This window comes from Scatophagus argus, chromosome 15 (genome assembly GCF_020382885.2).
Source record: "Scatophagus argus isolate fScaArg1 chromosome 15, fScaArg1.pri, whole genome shotgun sequence".
Classification (NCBI taxonomy): domain Eukaryota; kingdom Metazoa; phylum Chordata; class Actinopteri; family Scatophagidae; genus Scatophagus; species Scatophagus argus.
The window spans coordinates 9,727,573-9,750,669 of record NC_058507.1 but is presented as its reverse complement, the minus strand read 5'-3'; the positions used below and the strand labels follow the sequence as shown (position 1 = coordinate 9,750,669).

At 41.9% G+C, this 23,097-nt stretch overlaps 1 protein-coding gene across 8 annotated transcripts in view; it reads left to right on the top strand.

Annotated features, from left to right (window-relative positions):
• Positions 1–23,097, top strand: part of rps6ka1 (ribosomal protein S6 kinase a, polypeptide 1) — a 48,930-nt gene that overhangs the window by 16,468 nt on the left and 9,365 nt on the right. For 3 of the 8 annotated variants that reach the window (XM_046413696.1, XM_046413695.1, XM_046413701.1), the window contains exons 3-5: positions 19,559–19,612; positions 22,702–22,818; positions 22,948–23,029. In XM_046413696.1, the coding sequence (XP_046269652.1) occupies positions 19,559–19,612; positions 22,702–22,818; positions 22,948–23,029 (253 nt within the window). Of the gene's footprint in view, positions 1–18,098; positions 18,771–19,558; positions 19,613–20,499; positions 21,083–22,701; positions 22,819–22,947; positions 23,030–23,097 lie in introns of those variants that run through there. The other 5 variants (XM_046413697.1, XM_046413702.1, XM_046413703.1 and 2 more) reach the window with 4 other exon arrangements.

Sequence of the window (23,097 nt, the reverse complement as noted above, 5' to 3'; positions counted from 1 at the left end):
TGGAGAGGGACAGGGATACCTGGAAGCAAAATGCGTGCTGTTAATCTATGTAAAATTGTTTTCTTCATTCGTCATTCCTGAGGTAATGGTGTGCTCGCAGAAAACACAAAACATTTTTTCATTTTTGCCTTGAGCTATTTGTCTGAGTTTGACAGCAGAATAATTATCTTTAGTTGTGCAAGTACTGTTCTTACCATACATTAGCTGTAAGCGAGCTAGCATTGTCAGACGCCGAGGGTGCATGTGTCTGTATTTTGATTTCAGTTCAGCCTTTGACTGAACTCAGCAGTCACTAGAGACTTTGGTTCTCGCTCTTCTTTTCCCCCCTCCTCACCTCTCTGTATGTTCATGAAGGACATTTCCCCTCCGGTCAGCTCAACAGTCAACATAAACAACCTTCAGAGGAGATCTGGTCAGTGCCTCCACAGCTCATCATTGCTGCAGCGGTTTGAGAAGTAAGAGTGAAGATAAATTCACTTTTTAGTCCCACTAGTTAAAAAGTATGCTTTGGGCTTCCTTCCCACTGGTAAACTGCTCCATATCTGAACTGACTCAGTGTTTATTCCCTCAGAAGGTCCAGCTCTCTCCTTAAGCAGTGGCTCAAGTATTTATCTATAACACTATATGAAAATGACATTAAAGTTAAAATGTCCAAAAGAAAAGAAACAACCACGTTTCATCAGGACTGTATGGGTGTGCTTTGATCTGATGTGATTGACAGCAACCTTTGAACATAAGTAAGGAAGCCATCAACTGTCAGATTTTGATTCAGCTGTGGCTAAAATCCTAATTGTTACAGGGACATGTGTGACCCAATTGCCTTATAGTTTGACTGAGCCCTATGTGAAATAACTAAAACTGGTAGAGAATATATGCTAGGCTCTAGCACTTAAAGCAAGTAAAAAAATTTTTGGCCTTTGAAATGGAGATCAAAAGTTGGCCATTTATGCAAGTTACGGACCAGCGGAAGTAAAAAATTCTAATGTTGTTTTACTTACTTACTTTACTTTACTTACTTATTATACTTTACCCAATTGTGCATCATCAATCTCGGCTGATGTCTTCATGAAAATATTGAATTAACTAGGGTTTGATTAATAGTGACCATAAAAGCAGTCAGGAAAAACCTTTTAGCCATTGTGTGTTATTACCACAGCCTGTTAACACGTGAAAGATTTTTACTTTTTATTAGTTCAGCATTAAATTATTCCCTGACATCAAAAAGTAGTAATACTGCTGTAGGGTGTAGAGCATTGGTTGACACTAGGCAGCTGACAGCCATACCCATTAAAATCTAGCAGGGTTATAACTGGATAATTCCTATTATTCTATGTTCCTCTAAATGAAGGACACGCTGAACACATGGCTTTTGTAGCTGTTGTAGAGGGAGCACCGGGTAGCTGCGATACACACTGTAATAATACTTATTATAAGCAAAATGTTGAAGAACCAAACCAAGACATTTGTGAGAAATAATGTCCCCAGGTGTAGCAAGGTTAGCTCAGTAAGGTTGTGCATGAGAATTAAGAAAGGAATTGTACAGTCATGGGCTCTAGGAGAACTGCATTTGGTATTTTTCACTTTTATTTTGACATTTTGCAGCCTAAAATATCCTTGTTTAGAGCAAATGTCATAAACAACATGGAAGTGGATGCCTCAGGAGTTATTTGAAGTTTCTTTGGACATTTTGATAGTGTGTTCTCCTGCAAAAACTATAAAACTCCTGCTATAGTCACAGTTACAGAAAAGCAGTATGTTTCCACATTTCAGAAACTTGAAACAGCATGTCGTTGGCATTTTATACAAAAAACCCCCCAGAAATTATTAATTGATAATCAGAACATGACAAAGCAACTGTAGTTCAGTTGTTTTGTCAGATCCACAAGGAAAAGGTTACACTGTATAAAAAAAGCCTTCAAAATCACTAAAGTTCACTGCATGTTTTTGAAAAAACAGTTTGTGGTCAATAATATGCATAGTTTGGAGTTTTGCTTCTGTTCTGTGTGTGTGTGTGTGTGTGGATGGGGGGGGTGTTCGGGTAGGTGCTAGAAAGCAGAAAGAGTTAATGCTTTTTCCATGGGTGTCGGTGACGTCTTTTTTGAGTCCCTAAAGTAGATGATGGCCTTTTACTGCAGCAAGGTGCAGACCGAGTGGCATTTGTGTTCTGCCGACCGAGTGATGAATCAGCTTTATTGGCAGTATTTATGTTTTTACATACACACACTGAATTTGTCTTCTGCATTTAACCCATCCTTACTTGAACACACATGAGAGGGAACAGCGGAGTGGACAAGGGGAGCGTAGCATAGGGAGACCGCAGGGCTGGAGAAGAGAGGAGAGGAAACAGTAGGCGTCCTCCGGCATAGTTCTCCCTCCAGTCAGTCACTCAGTTGTGGGCACAAACGCTGTCATGCAGTCCAGAGTTAAGAGTCAGCATGCAGGGACCCAAAAGGAAGGAAGTGGCAGAATAACTCAGCACTTCAGAACACACTCTTGTAATCTTTTGGGAATGATGTGTGTGAAGCAAATGCGCTGACACATTCATGCAGCCCTCATTGTGAAAAAGCGTACATCTGTCTAATATCCGTCTGTAGCCACATCTTTCTCCTCATGCGAGTGTTAATCAGAAGGAGGGCTCACTGCAGCCTTGGTGTCGAGTGTTTCCAGGACTGATTAAATATTTACCAGTGACAAGAGTGCGTAGGCAGGGATTGCAGCTTTCACAATGAGCTTTTTGACCTCTGGGCTACCGTAGAGCGCTGCCGGGCTGGCGAGTCAGGAAATGGGGAAGTCATGATTGCGTAGCCTTGCTGTGTGTGTTTGTGTAACCATAAGCCTCTCTGTGTGCACATGCATGTTGTAGGCATGGCAACTGCTCTCTCTCTTTCATGAACCTGACCTCGCACTTGATTTATGTGGCATTACTCGCCCCATCACACACACACACACACACAAAAAAAACACATATATCCACTGAACCCTTCTCTGCAGTTTCTCTGTTGTCAGTCAGTGCATAATCTGAATGGATTTGAGATTATATGCAAAAGGTGGTCTGGATCACTTCATATGCTGTTGTACAATCTGCTGTGTGTCCTGAACCTCTTGTTGAAGGGTTTTGTGTGTTTCAAGGTCCTTTGGCACGTGTCGTATTCAAAGATAAACTCGGAGATGACATTTTGGAGGTCACACTTGTGAGGAATTAACCCTGCAAGTCACTGCTGTGGCAGCTGCTGCAGGAACATCCAGTTCTTACCTATGTTGAGATGTTTTACTCCCTGTCTCATTGTGAATTGTAGATATAGACTGATTATGGTTATTGGTTGGTTATTATAGGTATCAGTGTTTTTGCATGACTGGCAATGAAATAAATTAATTTAAAGTTGAGCTACTTTGGCTCTGATTTAGCTTCCTAGTTCCATAGTTTTCCTCTGCTTAGCTTCTGCTTCCTCCTCTGCTTAGCCAAGTTAATCACCTGCTAGCTGTATCTTCATATTTAGTGGAAAGACAAGGGAGTGGCATCAACCCTCTCATCTTTCTCCCAGCAACAAATCAAATTAGCATATTTCTGTGTTTCTTGAAAGGAAGTTTCCTCATGGGGTTTGCTTCCTGCTTGTCAGCTCCCATCTTTCCTATCTGTCTGTATGGGGAGCACGCTCCTTGGTAGGTATACTGAAAGTATAGTCCCTTTGTGGACTTCCAGTCTGGTAAATTCACTGAACTTTTCTCAAAGGGCCTGAGGGCAGAAAGACAGAAGAAGAAGAAAGTTCTTTTCTAGCTTCTCAGTCTCTTATTGTCTCTTCCTCTATTCCTCTGTTCCTACTTTAGCTGCCTCCTTTCCTCGTGGCTCATATCCCTGCAGGGGCTGTTTTTTTTACCTCATGATGAGATGCGTCCTATCATTTGAATCACTCCACTTCTTTGCCCCTTTTGGGTTTTGCTGACTAATAGTAGGTTTTATGTGCACAAAGTGGGCATGTGCGTGAGTCAGTTTTTTTTTTTTTTGTTTTGTTTTGGGGTTTTTTTGCCATCGAGCTCCTACAACGAATCTCAGGGATGTTGTGTTGCAACAAAACACGCATAGTGCCAGACAGCTTGACATTGCAACATGGATCACATATATCAATTTTCTTTTGTTTAATAAATAACCTGACACTATGGTACCACTCGGCCATCTGCTGCTTCTGTTTGCCAATTACTAACAAACAGCAGATGATGATCACATCACCAATGACCCTGGATCAGATTACTTCAAAATATTTGGATTTGAACCCAGAGTTACATGTGGTCTGTAAATTTGACTTGCTTTGACTTGCTATGCTTTGTTAATGTCTCAGTTTTGATCTCATCTTGGCTTCTTGCTTCTTCATAGCCATGAAACATTCACGAGCAAATGACTCAACCTCCAGTCATTTCACTTGTACAATATGTGAAATAATATAAGGAATAAAAGATGCATGTCTGCACAAGACATCTCTGAGGTATGAATGTGCGTAACTGGATGGCTGTGCAACAGGATATTGCTGTAAAAGGGCAATGCATGCCCAGTGGGCCCTCTCATGCTCATTAAAGGTTAAATAAATATAATGCAACTTTATGGGAGAGGTGATGATCGGGACAGAGGACAGCTGTTGAGCTGTGCTTCCAGCTTGCTGTTTTCCTGTTCTGCACAGCTTCACCAAACATTTTCAGAGCTGGAAAGTGTCACAACATGGAAAACCCGATCACCATCTCGTAGCAAAGTGTGAAACCTCGCCAGAGGAGTAATGCATAATGCCGGCACCTGCTTGGCTGGGATCCTCAGGGAGCAGAGGCCTGTATTAACAAGGTTTGGACACGCCTTGGAGCTAGACAGAGCTAAACAGTTCACATTCCACTGCAGGGTACGAGGGCGGAGTTATAACTGGGAAAGAGAGCCTGGAGGTGAAGAGAACCGAGCTGTTTGTGACTGATTATATATCACTTTGAGACTGCTTCAGGATTCAGCCTAACATGCAATTAATGTATTATTGTCACACCAGTGTTTTGTGTGTGTTTCTGTGGCAGCGTGTATTTGTGTCTACGTGCATGTGTCACATCTGAACTCAAACACCGAAAATGTAGCAGCTGTCTGCATTTGTTTATGTCTAGCATTGAGCCGTATAACTCTATGGTGTGAGTGTGTGTTTTGTGCACACATGTGCCCCCCCCCCCCCCCAAAAAAAAGGACTTTGACTGAACAAGGAGCAGCAGTAGGGATAATAAAATGTCTTCTTTTATTTTAATAAGGCGTATTGCTGACGTCAGCGCTTCAGCACAGACTCTGGGGTGACATTGATTGTGTCTGTCACAGATGTGGCTCCAGCACACACACGTATGTGTACACACACACAAACCCCCCTCACACCCTGGCAGTCAGAAAGAATAGGAAGCAGGTTGTGAGCTTTAGGGTTTGTGTTTTTATAGCTGTGTTTTGCTGACAGCTCTGTCATTTTGTCATTCAGTAGTTTGACAGCATTGTCTTGGAAAACACTTTGTGGCAGGACATCTAGGAGGCAGCCTACAGACACGCCCACACGGAAAGAAAATATATGAACATATATGTTTTTTTATCTATGCCACATATATTTTCCAACGTATGGGCACATATTTGAAATTGGCCCCCTACATATATGTCTTTCAACTATATGCACACATATATATCCATATATGTGTGCATATATGGATATATTTTCATGTATTTTCTTTCCATGTGCGACCGCATAGTGCACAACAGTGCTGCTCTGCTGTTGCATCATGTACATCTGTCCATCCAGTCTGAGAAGCTGGAAGACTAAGTTTCCATTTTCAGGGGCCTGAATAAGATACAGACATTAGGTTGTTTCATTATTTAATCTTATTCAACTTCCTGTTACAAATATGAGATGTAGTTGAAAACTTCAAAAATGTAGTAATTGTACCTTTGAATCTGTTATGTTATGCATAGTGTTTTCAAGGTCTAGAATGAACGTCCTTACTGAACAACATACTTCTGTTTCGTCAACCACGTGGGGATATTTTTTAAAATGTTCTTTATCATACACTGGTGGGAATATATGACAACACTACGATCTTAGGTTGCGTGAAATAAAGTCTAAAGTCCACTTACTGTAATGAACTCTTTTTGTTAAGCCATGATGTAGCAAAATTCGAGCAAAGAAGAGGATAAACTTTCATGAATGTAAACACCAGCCAGTTGCATGGAGACACCAGGATCAGCCGAGGTCTTTGGCTTTGCTTCCACATCGGAAATGAGAAAAATCTCAGCCCATCATTTTTTGTTGTTGTTTTTTTACCAAAGCAATCATGTGAATGATTGTGGCAGTTAACGACACAGCACGTTTGCACCATGTTTTAACTTGTTTACACAAAACAACAGAACACAAGAGCAGCATCACGCATGCAGCCGGCGTAAACACACTTTTCAGTCGCCTGCAAAGCCCACAATGCATTGTGGTTTTCCTACTCCGCTACATCACACTTTCGAGCCCTATAGCTTTCTAAGCCGGGTGTCTCGGTTCGGCTTTATGAGTCGGTAGTTCGCCCGTCACCGCAATATGGATCGAGTTGATGATAGATGACAGAGTGTGAGGCCACTTTAAAAATTGCTCCAAAAGCTATTGTTTTATACATTGAATTTTCTTCTGCAAACCTCAATCTGCATTGAATTAAAATAAGTACAATCATAAATACATTTTGTTTGAACATATATGCACATTACATCATTTGCAAATAAAGTGAGATATAGACATTATGTATGACATATATGCACCTGACTGTGGCATGTATGTGGATATATAAGTCATATGTGACACATATATTTCCTAGATATCCACATACAGGCACATATATGACCATAAATATGGCATACATGCAACATATATTCTGCATATATTTGGATATATGTTCATATATTTCCTTTCCGTGTGGGCACACACACACACACACACATACACACACACACACACACACAGGACCCAGATATAGTAGAGACAGACAGCGTGGCAGGATTTGCCTGTCTGCCCTAAAGTTAATAATATTTACTTCTGTTGGACTGCTCATCCTTTCCCGCTCCTGGTTGCGTTATAGTCTACCTGCTTAAACATGACTCAGACAATTAACAAGCCTCTGAAATGACTGTTGAGCAGAATCATGATGGACTGTGAGCTCACACAGCTTATTGCTTCTCGAATTCCCACCTCACCACGACCCACTGTTTTCTGTCTTTGTCTCCTTTTCCTCCCTTGGCAACATACATTATTACCTTTCGTACCTCAGAACTTCCTAGTTAGCTATCACAGTAATGAGCAGAGAGCTGTTCATTAAAGATGCACCCAAGGGTGCACATGAAGGGATCCACTTTGAGCAGGATGGCAGCACAAAATCTGTTTGTATACACACACACACATACACACACATACAAAATTAATTCAAATCACAGCTGTTGCTCTTAAATGTTTGCAAAATATGACAGCAAAATAATACTTTCAAAATTAGTCAGCTTTTCTGGTAGTCTAAATATCTAAATCTTGGATGAATGTGAAAGTCTATAAATGCAGCTAAATGTAAAGCAGGAACTTGTAATTATTTATTATTATTTAATTATTTAGGTAGCGTACAAGTATCAGTGCAGCCCTAGACTGCTGTTTGCAAGGATACACACTGCATAGGATCATTAAAACTGTGCAGATTCAAGAATAAAAGTCTGTGTATGCATTCAACCATAAATATGCCTACACAGTGTTTTGCAGAGTAATAAATCCCTGCTCACATGGTGTTCCTGCTGTGATCCACTTCCTTTGTAAAACTGTACATGTGCATAAGACTGAACTGCATGCCAGCAGTTAATCATAAATTGGTTTCAGCACACCCTGATTTAACCTGATTTGCACATGAATGTCAGTCGTCGTCATCATGGGCGACAATGACAGCCCAGCATTTGCCATAGGAAATAAGTGTCCAGCAGTTGGACCAGTCATAATAACTGTGCACATTAAAGGGATTGCTAGAGGGCCTCTTTCTCTTTTTGTACCCTTGTTGGTCATTTCCAGAGCCTTGGAAGTCAGCCTTGTTGTCACAATATGAAAAAAGGTGCTGGAGAGACCAGCGGTTGATAGACTCCAGTGTCACTTGAGGCCACAGGAGTCGTGCAGTAATGTCAGGCTGGATTAAGAAAGTAAAAGTGCCCTATAAGAGAACATGTTCAGGGTGGCTGGAGAGGAAATCATTCACAGTAGTTGTATTTTTACATTGGTAGGAGAGGGTGCAATTGCTAGCGAGGAACCTTTGCCTCACAAAACAAATTATGGTGACCACTTTTAGGATGGAGATTGCTTTTAGATTGGAAACCTTGCAGGCATCACATGCTGTGTTCTGTTCTGTGCTGTTTGGGAAGAAATACGCAAAGGCAGTTTTTTTTCACCCACCACTAATTCAGTCCCTAATGTTTCCTTGCTTTAAACATTGCATGTCTGATCCTTTTGTTTTCGTGGTTACACTCACTACAGTATACCTCTGTATTTTTGTCTGAGTACCACATGTACTAAACAATCTGACATGCTCTTATGATGTTATTTGGACCCACTGTCCATTTACATAAATGGACAAGTATGTTAATGTGTTGTTACTTCTGTTCAAATAATTCAGGAGCGTTAATGCACATCGTGCTGCTGTTGTAAAAGCGCTGGGAACGATTTTTCATTATTAGCGGTGTTGACTGTCCTCTGAATCAGGGAAGTGCTAACAAACATGACCAGCTTTTTAAACTGAATTTTGGTTATTTTTAACAGCCTAGTTAATCACCCCCGATCAGTACGTCACAGCTTTCGTCATAGAGCTGCTTAGCTGTCAATTCATCATAACACTGTGTCAGCAAGTCCTTTCAAAACAGCAACACTCACTGTTACACGTCTTTAAGTAGGTCTTTCAGTCGAGCCTGTTACATCTGATACCTCATTAAAGTACTAAAATAAACTGGTCAGATTTATTAGTGGATCAGCGGTGTGCTTGATGAACGTCACCGTGTGTAAGATATTGGATCGTGCCATATGTGAAATCAGTTTATTTTAGATAGAACTACGAGGTGTTACGTGGTATTTTTTTCCCAGTAGGAGTTTCAACATGACACCGGGGTGTCACCAGGGTGTTTGATTTTTCCAGCTGTTACCTCCCAGTCCCTGTCTGATCAAACACCAGATGCAGACACTGCAGTCGAAATGATGAAAACTTTGACTTGTCTTGTCGGACTTGGTCTGGAAAACAACTCTCCCTGCACACGTTAAAGTGTAAACCTCAAATGGAAAATGGAAAAGTTTTGGTTTTTTTTTTCTGTAAAGTTTGTGTGTGAGTGACAAAATCAGCTTTGAAACTAATTGGTGATCTTATGAGACTGTAATGAGATTCTAATGAGGAGTGAATAAATACAAGGTGTTTTAACGTGCAGGCACTAACAAAGAGGGAAATGGCTGTGGCAGCGATCTGAGTGAATTCATAATCACACTTGTGTGTCACTTTCTGTTTGAGAGGAGAGAAAATAAACCGTCTCTGTTGGAAGGCAAAATATAAACCCTTTTAGTTATAAACACAGGCCCTGGAACTCACTCAAATACTGATTTAGTGGGTGGAAAGTTGTAATGATAATCTTGAAGAGGTTGTTTGTCGAAGCCGATGCCACAAAACACTCAGTCAAGTTAGTGAGACGTCTTTGATGGCTAATGTACCAACAAACTTTGAATGTTCTCAAATGTCTGTACCACATCCTGCAAGCTGATCTCCAAGTTTGATAGCTGAATTTTTGAAGAGATGATGTTTGAGTGTTTGTTAATAAAAGCAGCTCAAGGCTGTGAGAGGCAGAGCCACGAGTTGAAGTGTCCCTTCTTTTAAAACAGGTGACCTTTAAGAGAAAACACAGGCTGAATAAGCCAGGATTACAAAATGAAAATGCAAGGCCTAGTAATTGAAATGCATCTTGGTGTTTTATTTGTTTTAGTGTTTAGTCCTCATTCATATCCAATCATGTACCAAGTGTTTTTTTGTTGGCTAAGTGCAAGAGGATTTTTATTTCTTGCCTTGAACAGGAGCAGCCAGTGTAAATTTCTATAACAGTGTAAAAAGAAAAACAAAGAGATTTCACCCAACCAAAAGTAAATGTTCCACTGCAGAGGGTTGTGTTGCAGAGAGGTAATGTTTATCTCGATCGTGTTGCCTCTGTGGAAGTCAATTACAGTCCTCCTCCCAGCATCTCAGCAAAAGACATTAAATTGTGGAAAAGCTTTTTAAGTGATTGGCAGTCAGTTGGTCTGAAATATGATTGAGTGACAGCATGATTGTTCACCCAGTTAGCAGACTGTATTTGTGTTCAGTTTAATGAAAAGAGCTTTACTTAAATAGAAAACAGCAAGAAAGATTAGATTCATTTATTTATTTTTGGTGGGGTTTTTTTTTCTTATGTTTTGGGAGATATGCCAAAGCGTTTTCATGAAAAATACACGTGTTCAAATGTATTTGCGTGTTCGTTCACTTTCCCTTTGCATGAACTACTGAAAAGGCTGCCCCTGTCACTTCAACTACGTGTTTAAGATCTGATCGCGAAGGCTTGACATGAGGTTTCCAATGTGGGTGTCGACACTTGACCTGAATGTGTCCACTGTGTCTCTTTCCTTTTCCGTACTCTCTTGTTTTGGCAGCATCTCCCCCATCTCTGCAATACGTCACGCATGATAATGGGATTGAATAAGGCCTGGCTCATGTGATTATTTTTGCGAGCTGGGCTGATGAGGATCGACCAGACCTGCCAGTTATTGCCTTTAATTCTTGTTTGATTGGACGATAAACGCAGGTAACAGTAAGTGGAAACGGTCTCTGGATTCTGTCAAAGTGCCGCACTGAGTGGACTCTGGTGTTCCAGCAGCACTTTAGATCACGACAGGATGGGAACCCTGATGACGAACACACACACACACACACACACACACACACACACACACACACACACCCTAAATGAGAAAAAGCACTGAGGCTTGAAGATGCCCTCTTTTGCACTCTCACTGCCCCTCATCACTTTACTCTGTGCATTCCAGTGCAGCATCCTCCTCCTCTCTTCCTCTCCCCTCTTTTATCCTCCATCACTACTCCTCAGCACTCCTCCCTAAAGTCTAATTCATCATAACGTCTTGTAGACCAGATAAAGCCTGGCTGTTTAACGATTTAGTGAGCGGGTGTCCTTGATTGTCCTGTCCGGTTTTATCCTGTTCGCCTTTTGTTCTTGCTGAAGTTTCTGAGCCAAACTTCTCTTATTTTTGTCAAGTTTGTCCGTCAAAAGGCGAGGACAGGCTTAAATCCGCTTGGGCTGAACACCTTTTGTCAGCTCCTGAATGCTAGTTTTTCACCAAGGTTGTATGAAAAAAAAAAAAAAAACAACCCACGTTTGACATTGTGACACCTCATTGAATGGCATTTGGCAAATCTCTCGCTGAACAGTGTGAACCGTGTATGGTTCCTCTGTTATGTATTAACAACTCTTAGCGTTCCTACTCCTACGTGGCAAGTTAGTAAGTTAACAAGGGTGTTGAATGGAAAATTAGCTTCATTACTCAAGTCGGACGGACTTTGCTCTGACAGACACACGTACGCACAATCTTCTGGTTGCCATTAAAAAAAAAAAATCTATTACATGCAGGCACACGCAAGAAAAAACACACACACGCACCCTCATTCACATCTTATCAAGTGTGAGTCAGAGCGATGTGTTTATGCACATTAATTGAGCCTCTCCAGAAGGTTTTAACACAAATTAAAATGGCTCCTTATGCATTGCTGTAGCTAACAGACCATGTTACAGTGTGATTGCCTCTGCAGGCCCAGGAGGGCTTTGTGTGTGTTTGCGTGTGTGCAGTAGTGCTTGTAGGAAGTAAATCAGTGATTCTTAGTGATGTTTCTGTGTGTTTGTGTGTGTATGTATGTTGGGGGGGTAGGGAGCGTTTGATTGAAGTACCCGTCAAGCGGGTGTCCTCTTATCTGAGTTTATCATCAACAGAAGCTGATGTTAATGGCAGCAGCAGTTTAGGTAGCTTGGGGTGATGGTTGGTACAGAGACAAACACATACACACACAGAGGCTGGGAGATGGTTTACAGCCCAATTACCCAGCCTGCCTCTGTGCCACAAGGAGGCTTTAAATCTCTGGATTGTACACAATATAACCTCTGTTACTCTCCCCCTCTTCTCGCCCATCAGCTATACAGCACACTTCACTGCTCTCCGTTTTCATGAACTACCTTTTTATCTCTCCATCAAGAGTTTTTGGTTTCATCTCAAAGGAATAATTTTGCTACAAGCAACCATTTAGGGAATATTCTAGTTTATCGAAATTAGCCTTGTAGTTTTGGCCGTCATTTTTTATCGGTTATGAAAACATTGTGCTCAGCAAAGACACGGCTGAGATCTGGATACACTGCAACATCGCTACAGCAAAGTCCAGCGTGACAAGAGCCGCAAACGGTGAGACATTCAGACTGGCTGTAAACAACAGTTGATTAAGATGCTAATTGGGCGATGATGTACCCATTGCCTTGTGTACCGATGACCTAGTTGAGTCAGTGTCTTGTTGTTGGGGACACGTAGCGGGAAAATGCACAGATAGTGTAATTACCACATGGATTGTTTAGTTAGTTACACATTGGTCAACTTTTTTCAACATATCTGATCGTTCCCATTGGGCTTGGAGGCAAATGTTTCATAGTCTGGTTCAGATGTCGGGGGGATCGGAAACCACTGAGGTAACCACTTTGGGCATAATACTGAAAGTGTGCACACAAAATGAAAGTAAGTGATAAAATTCATTAAGTGTTTTTGGAACTTCCAAATCTCAGCACTTAACTTGTTGAGTACAGTGTACTTGTACCAGAACTCACAGTCAGAGTTACAAAAATAAGATCTAACTTCTATGAAAGTGCTGTTTGCTATTTTTTAGATTCACTTCACAGTGGCATGTGTGTAACAGCGTGCTAGTCCAGATTGATTTTGATATATGAATGAAAAACTCAATACAAGACACAACCAAAGAAGATGTTAGTGCATGGGTACAGCAGGACTGTGTGTGTGTGTCGGTGCGTGTGTGTGTGCGCGCGCACTGAGATTGTCAAATCCAAATATTGTTGGCTTTCGTCATCTCAGAACAGACTAAAAACCCACTAGACTTGAACCAGATGCCCCTCAGACTCCCGATCCATCCATCTATTCACTTTAGTCCCCCCCTCCATTCATTCATGGCTGCTAGGGGCCCTAGTTGTCATGGTTACTGTGTCCTTGCCGCCGTCGCTAAGCCCTGATTGTGACTTGTGCCGCCAGGAGCACAAAGGTTTATGGTAACGCATATGTACACACACGCTTCTCATGAATAATCACTAGGGATTTTCATACATATATCAGCTTGGCCTCAAATGCATTTGCACACATGTGTGAGCGCACACACACACAAACACACACTCTGGTACAGTAGTGATTACACAGGGCTCCTGACTGAAAGTCAGTCCCATTAATCATCCAGTGTGTGTGCACTGTCTCATAGATAAGTCTGTGTTTTCTCATAAGCCTCATTGCCAACCTTTAAAGGCCATCATAATATATTACCTGCAGAATAAATGCAGATAAATTCATTAAACATGCATCAAATTGCATACTGAAGTGGAGTCTGAAGGCACAAAAGTACTTTGTTTGTAAAGATGGAGGCTGGCAGACATTGCCTAGAAGCATCATGTAAAAAATGTTTCCTGTGTGCTTGTGTATGGCCTTGCCTCTGGTAGAACCTCTTGTCTTACAAAGAGGATGCTGGGAGACAGAGAGACACGGTTGCCATAGTTTCACACCCCCCCCCCCCCCCCCCCCCCCTTTCAGTGTTGATTGAGGAGAAATGTACCAACCAGTTGCTCTCATCCTTTATGGTTCTCATTAATATGGATGTTGATGGTGTTCTCTCTGTTCTGCCCCTTCTTTCTCGCTCTTGATTCAATAAAACGTCTGCTGCATTCTTGTTTATATTTCCTTGTAACGGTTCATCTCTCCACATTAGAGTCTTGAATTTGTGTTTTCTTTCTGTTTTTCCTTCTTCCTTTCTCTCTCTCAGGAGTTTCAAGTGTTACCCCCAGGAGCATATAACCTTTGACCTTTGTTGCCATGGCAGCAGTGTGATATGCAGGGCAGGAAATTCAAAATTAAAATAACATATTTCATAGTCAGTGTATTTTGAAACGTTGACAACATACATTTTTTTTTTTTTTTTTTAAGACACAGGCTTCAAATTTTCATCAGCCACCAACCAAACTTTGGCTTTGCTGGCTGCATCTGTGATTTTATCAGCAGCTTTGGCAAGTCGACTAGTTATCTTTGTTAGCACTTCTAATTCTAAACACAATTAATTTTAACGGCTCTTTAGCCATCAAAATCTGTTAACAGATTGAAAACTCCCACTTTGTCTTTTTTAATAATAAACTCCATCCATAAGTCATCTTTACATGGCTGTGTTTTCTCAGTTTAAATCTATCCCAAACTCACCCTAAACGCCAGAGTTTGCAAAAGAAAAAAAAAAAAAGTGTTACCTCAAACTGGAAGGTGAGTCGGCACTTTATTTACCTCGTGGTGGTTGCAGGCTTGTTATATTTACCACCAAATCTTTTATCTTAAGTGTGCAGATCCTGGAGCTCACATATGAACAAGACAACAAGCCATGAGATAATCAGCGGTGTTTGAGACAGGGAGGGTTTTGTAAGATCACACCAGTGTTATGATTTATGTCCATGTGTGCTTTGAGTGTGGATTTTTTGGCAAGCGGTTAGGCCATAGGATATTTAAGGAAAGAAGCAAACCACAAGAGGGAGGAAGCAGGAAGTATTGACTAAGATATGAAGCTGCTATTTTAGACTTGCTCTGGCTGGTGTGAAGAGTTTGAACCGTGAGGGTGGGCATGTTTACGTGAAGACAGAGGAAGAGGATAAGACCGAAAAGAAGCTCGGGCGATGTTACTGTGTGTGTGTTAAGGTGCTGGGTTATGTGCATGTATATGAAGGTGCTGCTCTGTATTCTCCACATGGCGATTTAGAGCGCTTTACCACTGCAGTCCAGCTTAGCTTTAAATCCGATGACCTCATTGTTTATATCAGCGGCTTCCTCTCTTCCTCTGTCTCATTCATTTCTCCCATTTATGTCTCCATCACTCTCTGTTGCTCTCTCTTACTCCCTCCTGCCATTTCTGTCCGCTTTTGATCACTGCTGCCACTATGGATATTACACAAGGCCATTATTTGCTCATGTCAGCTGGTCCAGCGCTGAACTGCCCATCATCTCACTGCTATTCTTGCTGGTGCTATTAATATTGCAGATGCCAACACAGGATTTCCTGTAGTATCCGTGCTAATCCTGTGCTAACTGCTACATTTCCTGTAGCACCCACCTTTAGCTTGTCTCTGTCATTTGCTATAGCATCTGTACCAATTGAGACTTTTTGCTCAATAAACATTTCCTGATCGTATTCAGTGATACCATCTGGAGTTTCTTTTTTTGCAATATGTAACAGTTTTTTTTTATTGCAAATCTCTTTATTTATACAACTTTGTGTTTGTTTTGCTGTATGTAGTTGGTTGAGCCGATGAGACAGATGGCACAGTCTGCTTAAGGGTGAGTATTAACCCCAGTGATGGCCTCCACCCAAGGGGTCAAGATTCAGAACACGTTACCTCTCAACAGTGAGACAACCTGTGACTAGTCACAAACCACTCTCCAAACCTGAAGCTCATAGAAGAAGCTCTTGTCCCTCATCTTGCCGTGGGATAAGAGTAGCTGCACTGGCAAAGACGGAGATAATCATGTTAAGCAGTAAGGGATTAAGACGACAAGTCCTGGCCTGGCTGATAGTTCTTTGTTCTCGATGAACCTTTAGGTTGGTCTTCCAGCTTGAACGTGAACTTCTCATTGTTTTTCTCTGTTTTGTCTGTTCTTTTACGACGTTCTTTAAATCTGTCCCCCAGCTGCCTGCCCTTAAAGCAGCATGTTGGGATGTCTAAGGATTGGACTGGAACTGGGTGAATGTCCATCTGCAGCATTGCCTCTACCCAGTCCCTCCACCTCTCCCCTTTTCTTTTACACTGACCTGCCAGTCACGGTCATCACAGCAGGTGTTGCTAGAGGGCAAAAAGAGATTATGAGAGCCAATGGGACAGGGGAAAAGGGCAGAATGATGGTGGACAGATGGAAAGGTGAACTGAAAATGGGGTGAGTTGTAGGAACAGCCTGTTCAACAAAGGGGGGGAAAGACAGGAAAGAAACTAGTTGGATGAATGAGTCAGCAAAGCCCTTGAAAATATAGCAGCACTGTTTGGTAGGTGCCTTCAAACTTAATGAAGGAGGAGGGGACAGAGGTTCATTCTGATAAAAACAGAGAGAGACATTCCTGTCTCTCATCTGACAGATTTGGGTGCCTGCCTGCAGTGCAGTGCAGGCATGTCTGGACGTTCATGTACAAAGACACAAGTGTATGGACAGTGAAGCACACAAATGAAAGGCTCTTTTTGTAACTCTGTAAACTAGGAATTCCTACATCAGTGCGTATGTCTAGTCAAACTTTAGTGCTGTACACAGTACATACATGTTTTACCCGCTATAGGGAGTTCACCATGAAAAGCTTCATCAGTCAAAAGGGAAAATATACTATATAGACAAAAGTATTGGGGCACACATCTTTATTATCGAATTCAAGCGTGGTATGAGGCTGTTTATCAGGGGTTGGGCTGGGCTTCAGCATGCAACATTTTGGACAATGCTATGCTTCCAACTTCCAAAAGGCCCTTTTCTATTCCAGCATGACTGTGCCCCATTGCACAAATCAAGGTCCATAAAGATGTGGTTGGATGATACACATAGTTGATTGATAGATTAATCAACACTTAATATCTTTGTACTTTGGACAAATCATTTTAAAGACTTCTTGTTTTCTTGGGCTCTGAGAACCTGTGACGGATATTTTTCTCACATTTTGACATTTTGTATTGAATACAGAGTAATTGATTAATCAAGAATTTAGTTGGCAGTTTAATTGATAATGGAAATAATTATTAGTAGTTGATGATGATGATAAATGATTTATTAATCATTAATAAAGATAATAGTCACAACTTGGAAATGCTATATAAAGGGTGTTTTTGTTAGAAATTTAATGTATCTTCACCTCTTGATTATGTATTCACAAAATATCAGTTGTAGCAAGATACCTATGCAGTGTGTTTTACCCCTCTGGAGTGTCTCATGCAGACAAAGTCTAGCTTAGGATATTTGTTTTCACAGTAATGAGAATGGACCACGGCTGGTTAGATGAATGTTTAGACTACTCTGTCTCCCTCCATGTACACTAGTCATTTATGTCATGTCCCACTCTGGACTTTCTCTCTCTTTTCTCCTCCTCTCTGTTCCAGCGGTCAGAGCTGTCATGCATTTGAAAACATGCAGGTGCTGCTGCTCCTTTTTCCAGGGAAGAGGAGAGGCTACGGCGAAAGACACGCAGACAAATGCTGTTCCTGCCATGTGTTCTTCCTCTCCTCATGCCATTTTGACAGCTTTCTCTGCCTCTCTTGCTTTCTCTCCTTTTACCACATCCACCTTTCTGTTTTAAAGGGTTCTCTTCTGAACCTCAGTATCGTGTGGAGCATGTAGACCACCAGTGTGTTGCTTCAAGACACTTGTGTGACCTTTCACTGGACAGTTCTGGAGCAGCAGGCCAGCGTCTCCAACCTCTCAAATATTCTCTCAGCTCTCGGCTTTTGCCTTAATTGATGTCAGAACCAACAGCGAGATTTGCAGGAGACACGAGCTAACGTTGTGAACATGCCCTTACTTGGCCAAACCTCCTATCTCAGAACACTCCACTGTGGAGTCCTGGCCACTGGCCTGGCTGTAGACCTGCACTGTCCCCTTGTGTTTGTCAAAGAACATTACAGCATGTCGGTCTCTCACAGAAAGTTCACCTTTTGTCTGTCTATCGGAAAGACACAAGATACTGAAGGTACAAGCGCAGATACAACTTCTAATTACAACTGATTGCATTTGTGTGGTTTGTTTTAGGTTTGATTCGATAAAAATGTCAGAACCTTGTCATGAAAGGTTTACAGAAGATATTAGGATTTGCTCGATCAGCCAGATGAGATACCAGAAAAAAAACGAAAAAGCAAACTGCAAACAGGATTGTCATTTTCACAAAAAAATCTTTCAGATTATTGTCAAGCATGCATCAGCTTGCAATCAGTTTCCTCCCTGTCGCTGGGAGCTCCTGCCAACAGAGGCTTGTGTAATCAAACAGAGGGCTTAATTATGCAAAGTGTTTAAAACAGTTGGGTAGACTTCTCTGTCTTCCTGCAAAAGTGTCTTTTTCCCGTTTCCCTGTGCCACTAAAACATGTTCTTCCTCTTGACTGGAAAAGACTTCCTAAGAACTACTTCTTACAGCCCTGGAACCCATTTCTGTCCTCACCAAGCCAGTCTGCTGCTCATATTCATTTTTATAACTTCACTTCCCATTTTGGTGTGTATGTGTGCATGCTGATTGCATCTCTGACACTGCGGTATTGCACACAGAAAATGTGAGCTAACCCTGACACACAGGCTGTGTATTCTTAAGACAGTTAGTGTCAGAGACTCTCTGACAACCGTGACATGGAAATATCTGAACACAGACATGTGGAGATTCTTATTCCGCACCAAACCCCGCACAGGAGAGGCAAGTGGACACTTTTTTTCGTGTGTGTTTGTCGTGAAACCTCCAGTTGATGTGGGTGGTGCCTGGGTGATGGATATATTCAGGACTGGGGACTTCAAGCAGCTGCGTGGCTTTTTGGGAGGAGAGGAAGGGGTTTCCTGTGTGCGTGTGAATGTGATGCTGAGCTTCCATCTTCAATCAGCTGTAAAGTGTAAGGAAATACAGGAAGACATGTTAAGCTGTCTTTGACTAGCTTTTTTCAGGCAGGTATACACTTTCTGCATGATCCTGATCTACCAGCCTGGTATTCAGCCTCTGTGGTCAGAAAAGTGTGTGTGTGTGTGTGTGTGTGTGTGTGTGTGTGTTCTGCTCTCACTCATTTCTGGTTACTTTTAGATTTTAGATTATTTTCACGCGCACTTTCATAAGTGACCAGTCAGATAATTTTGGTGGCGTTGACACTTTCTCTGAGCTGCATTTAAGCGGGGAAAGACTACTGCCGCACATGTCTGAGTTATTTAGCAGTAAGGAAGTGAGGTTGGTTCAAGAAAGGGGAAGTACGAACTAGGAGGAAAGAAAGGTTTCCTGTCACTGCTGTGGCAACCATCACCATTTTGCTCTTTTCTACCCCCTCTGTGTGAGTGTGTGAATTGTACCCGCAAGGATACCCGTGCATTCATGACCAGTGATTCTGTAAAATGGGGAGGGAGGTGAGGGGCTTTATTTTTAAGTTTATTTAATAAACTAAATGTGTTTTCTGTCACTTGTTTTAACTTCTCCATTCCAACACCACCATCCCCACACCCCAGAACGAGTCTCATATCACCTGGATAGAGAGGGAGTTTGCTCATCTTAAAATCCAGGTAAGGTGTGACCTCGACTTCCACTGTGCAGCTGCTTTGCATCAGACTGATCTGCAGCTCCTCCCTGGCTCAGCAAACACACGCCAGCTTTACTGTTGCTTACAGAAACGCCCCTGCATTTTAAACACTTCAAGCTAACACACTGTTGCACTTCTTTTTGAATTCACCAATCAATAAAATGCATTGCATTGCAATGCATTGTAATCAGAAGTGTGTGAAAGGCAAGTCCACCGACGGCTTGATTATACGACTGTTTGGTTAAGAGAGAAGTTGACTTGTGCACTCTGTTTGTAAGGGTGTGTAATTGCCTGTTCCCTCTTATTAAAGAGTTGTTTACTTTATAAAGTGAAAGATGGAGGAAAAAGAGTGAGAGGGGGCGCTTCAGGACTGGTGAGAGCTCTTTTAAGAGACAGGATGAGCAGGAATAGACCATGATGAGAGGAGGACATGCCTGGCCACAGACAGGAAAATCTCTCTCATCGGCAGGCAGTGAGGCGTCTGAATGGTCTCTGCCGTGTTGACACTGAGCAGGGGACACCTCATCCTCTCTCTCTCTCTGCCCTGCCTCTGCTCTTCCTCTAGTTTCAGTTCAGTTGTTGAATTGTGGGTAACAGGAAGTGTCATAGAAGCTGGGTTTTGGAGCGAAACTGCTTTGGAGATAAAACAGTGGATATCACAGAAACATATGTTGTGACATGTATGATTTTTTTCTACTGATTGAACAGAAATGTGCTTTTATTTCCGTTCATTCATTTCATTATTTCCACCTCTCTTCCTCTTTTATATTTTGATTTCAATCTGCCTCTCCTCTCTCCCTCTCTCTCTCTCTCGCTCTCGCTCTCTCTCTCTCTCTTTTTCTCTTTGAAACACACCCTCTTTCTCTTAGCTGCTGATGTGTGGTTGTGTATATGTGTGTGTGTGTGGGGGGGGAATTTGTTGGGTGCAGGACTGTGAGAATAAGGCAACAGGCTCTTCCTTCCTGCCCTCTTCGGTTCCAGTTCATTTCAGCTGTAGTCAGTCACTGAGGACACACAGGGGCTAATCAGACCGTCACAGAGAGAAACGGAGAGAAGAATGGAGGAGAAAATGAAGATGAAGAGTTAATGAAAAATTATAGCAGGGACCCTGCAGAAGGCCTCTGCAGAGAGAATAGAAAAAGGGCACTGGGCTAATCCTGACATGAGTGCACAAATTAGTCTAAAGTGTGCTTGTGGTGAGATGAGGTGAAGTTTAAGATGATTTACGTGAGGCACTGCGCTGTTTGCCTTGTTATGGTCATGGGTAGGATGATAAATCAGAGGTATGGGCAATGCTGAGATGGAGAAGGACAAGAAAACGTTCAAACTAAGCCGCTTGCTGACCTTCTACCTGCGCAAAAAGAACAAAAGCCTTCACTGTAACAGCTGCAGATCACCAGCTGCAACAGGCAACAGCGCCGAATCTTTACCTGCTCCGAGGAACCACTGGACGGTAAAGTGATACCTCGTCATGTCTCCAGAGAGCTGTTAGCAGAGTTCCGTACAGTAATTTTTAAATGAACAAGCAGATAATCAGTTTATTAGCGTAGATGAGGCTTGCTGCTCGCTGTTATCGGTGGTTGGTTAGAAACAAGTTGCAGCTGAAAGGATGCGTGTTCAACCAGCTCTGGTTTCCTGTTGTCAAATTAAGTCCCACGCTGTAGTGGCCTGTGGTGTCAGCTGTTGACAGACTAGAGTTAAAAGTTTGTCTTTTCTCATTACTGATTTCCATGCGGCTATTAAATATTTTTCTGAATTAATTAACCTGATGTCTATCTTATTGAGCGAATCGATCACTAGATTTACCTCGAAATTGTCAGACAGTAGTGAAAAATGCCACAATCAGATCACAGTCCCAGAAACCAAAATGTTTTCTTACTGCTTGCTTTGTCTGATGAACAGCAGAACACACGAAGATGTTCAATTCAACGTGTATACAGGAAGTCATGTATAAGGAGAGAAAAGCAGCAATCACATTACAAACCACAGACTCTTTGGGCTGTCTGTGGATTTATAGACTCTCAACCAATGGACCAGTCATTTACCACTAATTTAATCCATGGAATTTTGATTTTCAATTGATTTTCAATTGATAAATTGTTGGATAAATGCTACACATGACTACTGACTCCCAAATTAGTCATCCGTTAATTTTTCTGATTGATTGACTAATCAGTTAAACTTTTTTTTTTTCTTTTGATAAAATAATTTAAGCACTGCTTTAACATGTCTTGCTTATTGTTTGACATGAATGATAGTCGTGCGGAGGACCCATTCGAGGGATAAACTGCAGAGTGTCCTACTTTCTTGGCCCAAACAATCTCTGAAAGCAGCAGTGAATCTCCTGGCTAGAAGTTGGGAGAAAAACATGTTTCCCCAACAACTGCACTGTTAAATTTAAAATTCTCCCCGCAGGTAATTATAGTACTGTGCCAAACTGTAGGCCCAGAGTGTGAAACACTGGGGAGAACAGAAAAACCAGTCCCTAAAAAGAGACTTCTTGTTGTTATTGATGTTGCTGATGCGTGCTGATTAAGCTTTAAAGCTTTTCTGGATGGTGTGGGGTGAGTTTTGGGTGAGGTTAACACCTGGTCAGCAGCGAATCTTCATGTGGCAAAGTTATCGCAGTGCCAGAGCTCCACCCTGTAAAGAACATGAGAAGCTGTCTTAGTCTCCTGAGGTTATGCAACTTGCATCCAAGAACATAACAATGAACTGCTGCGGGCGTTTTATATTGCATTATTTGAGACTGACTGTTGGCTGTCACTTTCTTGTAATGTTGACCTCATTTCAAGAAAGTACTTACAACACAGTTGACATGTACAGCTGGGTGCAATTACTCATTCTTATGTACATATCTCACTTTTTACTGTGCTTCCCCTTTCTGAGGTATTTATTTTGATAAAGTACTATTTACAGCAGGAGACACTCCTATGAAACAACGGCTCTTTTGCCTCTGACATTTTCTGTCCTTCACACAATTCTCACAAACATACACTCATCTCATTGTTTCAGCCAGTTGTTTTGTCGTTGCTCACTGGCTTATTTCACTTTATCCCTTCTGTTTTGTAGGAAGATGGAGACATCAAGGAGATCAACATTACCCATGTGGTCAAGGAGGGCTCAGAGAAGGCTGATGCCTCTCAGTTTGAACTGCTTAAAGTTTTGGGACAGGGATCCTTTGGCAAGGTGACACACACGCACACACCCTCTCTGCTGCTCTCTTTGTTTTTCTTACCCTCCTTTGCACTCTCAGACTCTGAATCCCTGATCTGATATATGAGGTTTTTGTGGTTTTTTTGTTTTTGCACAATGCAGGTGTTCCTGGTGCGAAAGGTGACCCCTCCCGATGCTAACCAGCTCTATGCCATGAAGGTTCTCAAGAAGGCCACCCTCAAAGGTACAGTAAACAGCAGCCTGTTGTGTGCTTGACTTTTGTCAGGTGTCTGAAATGTTGCTCTGCAGCTC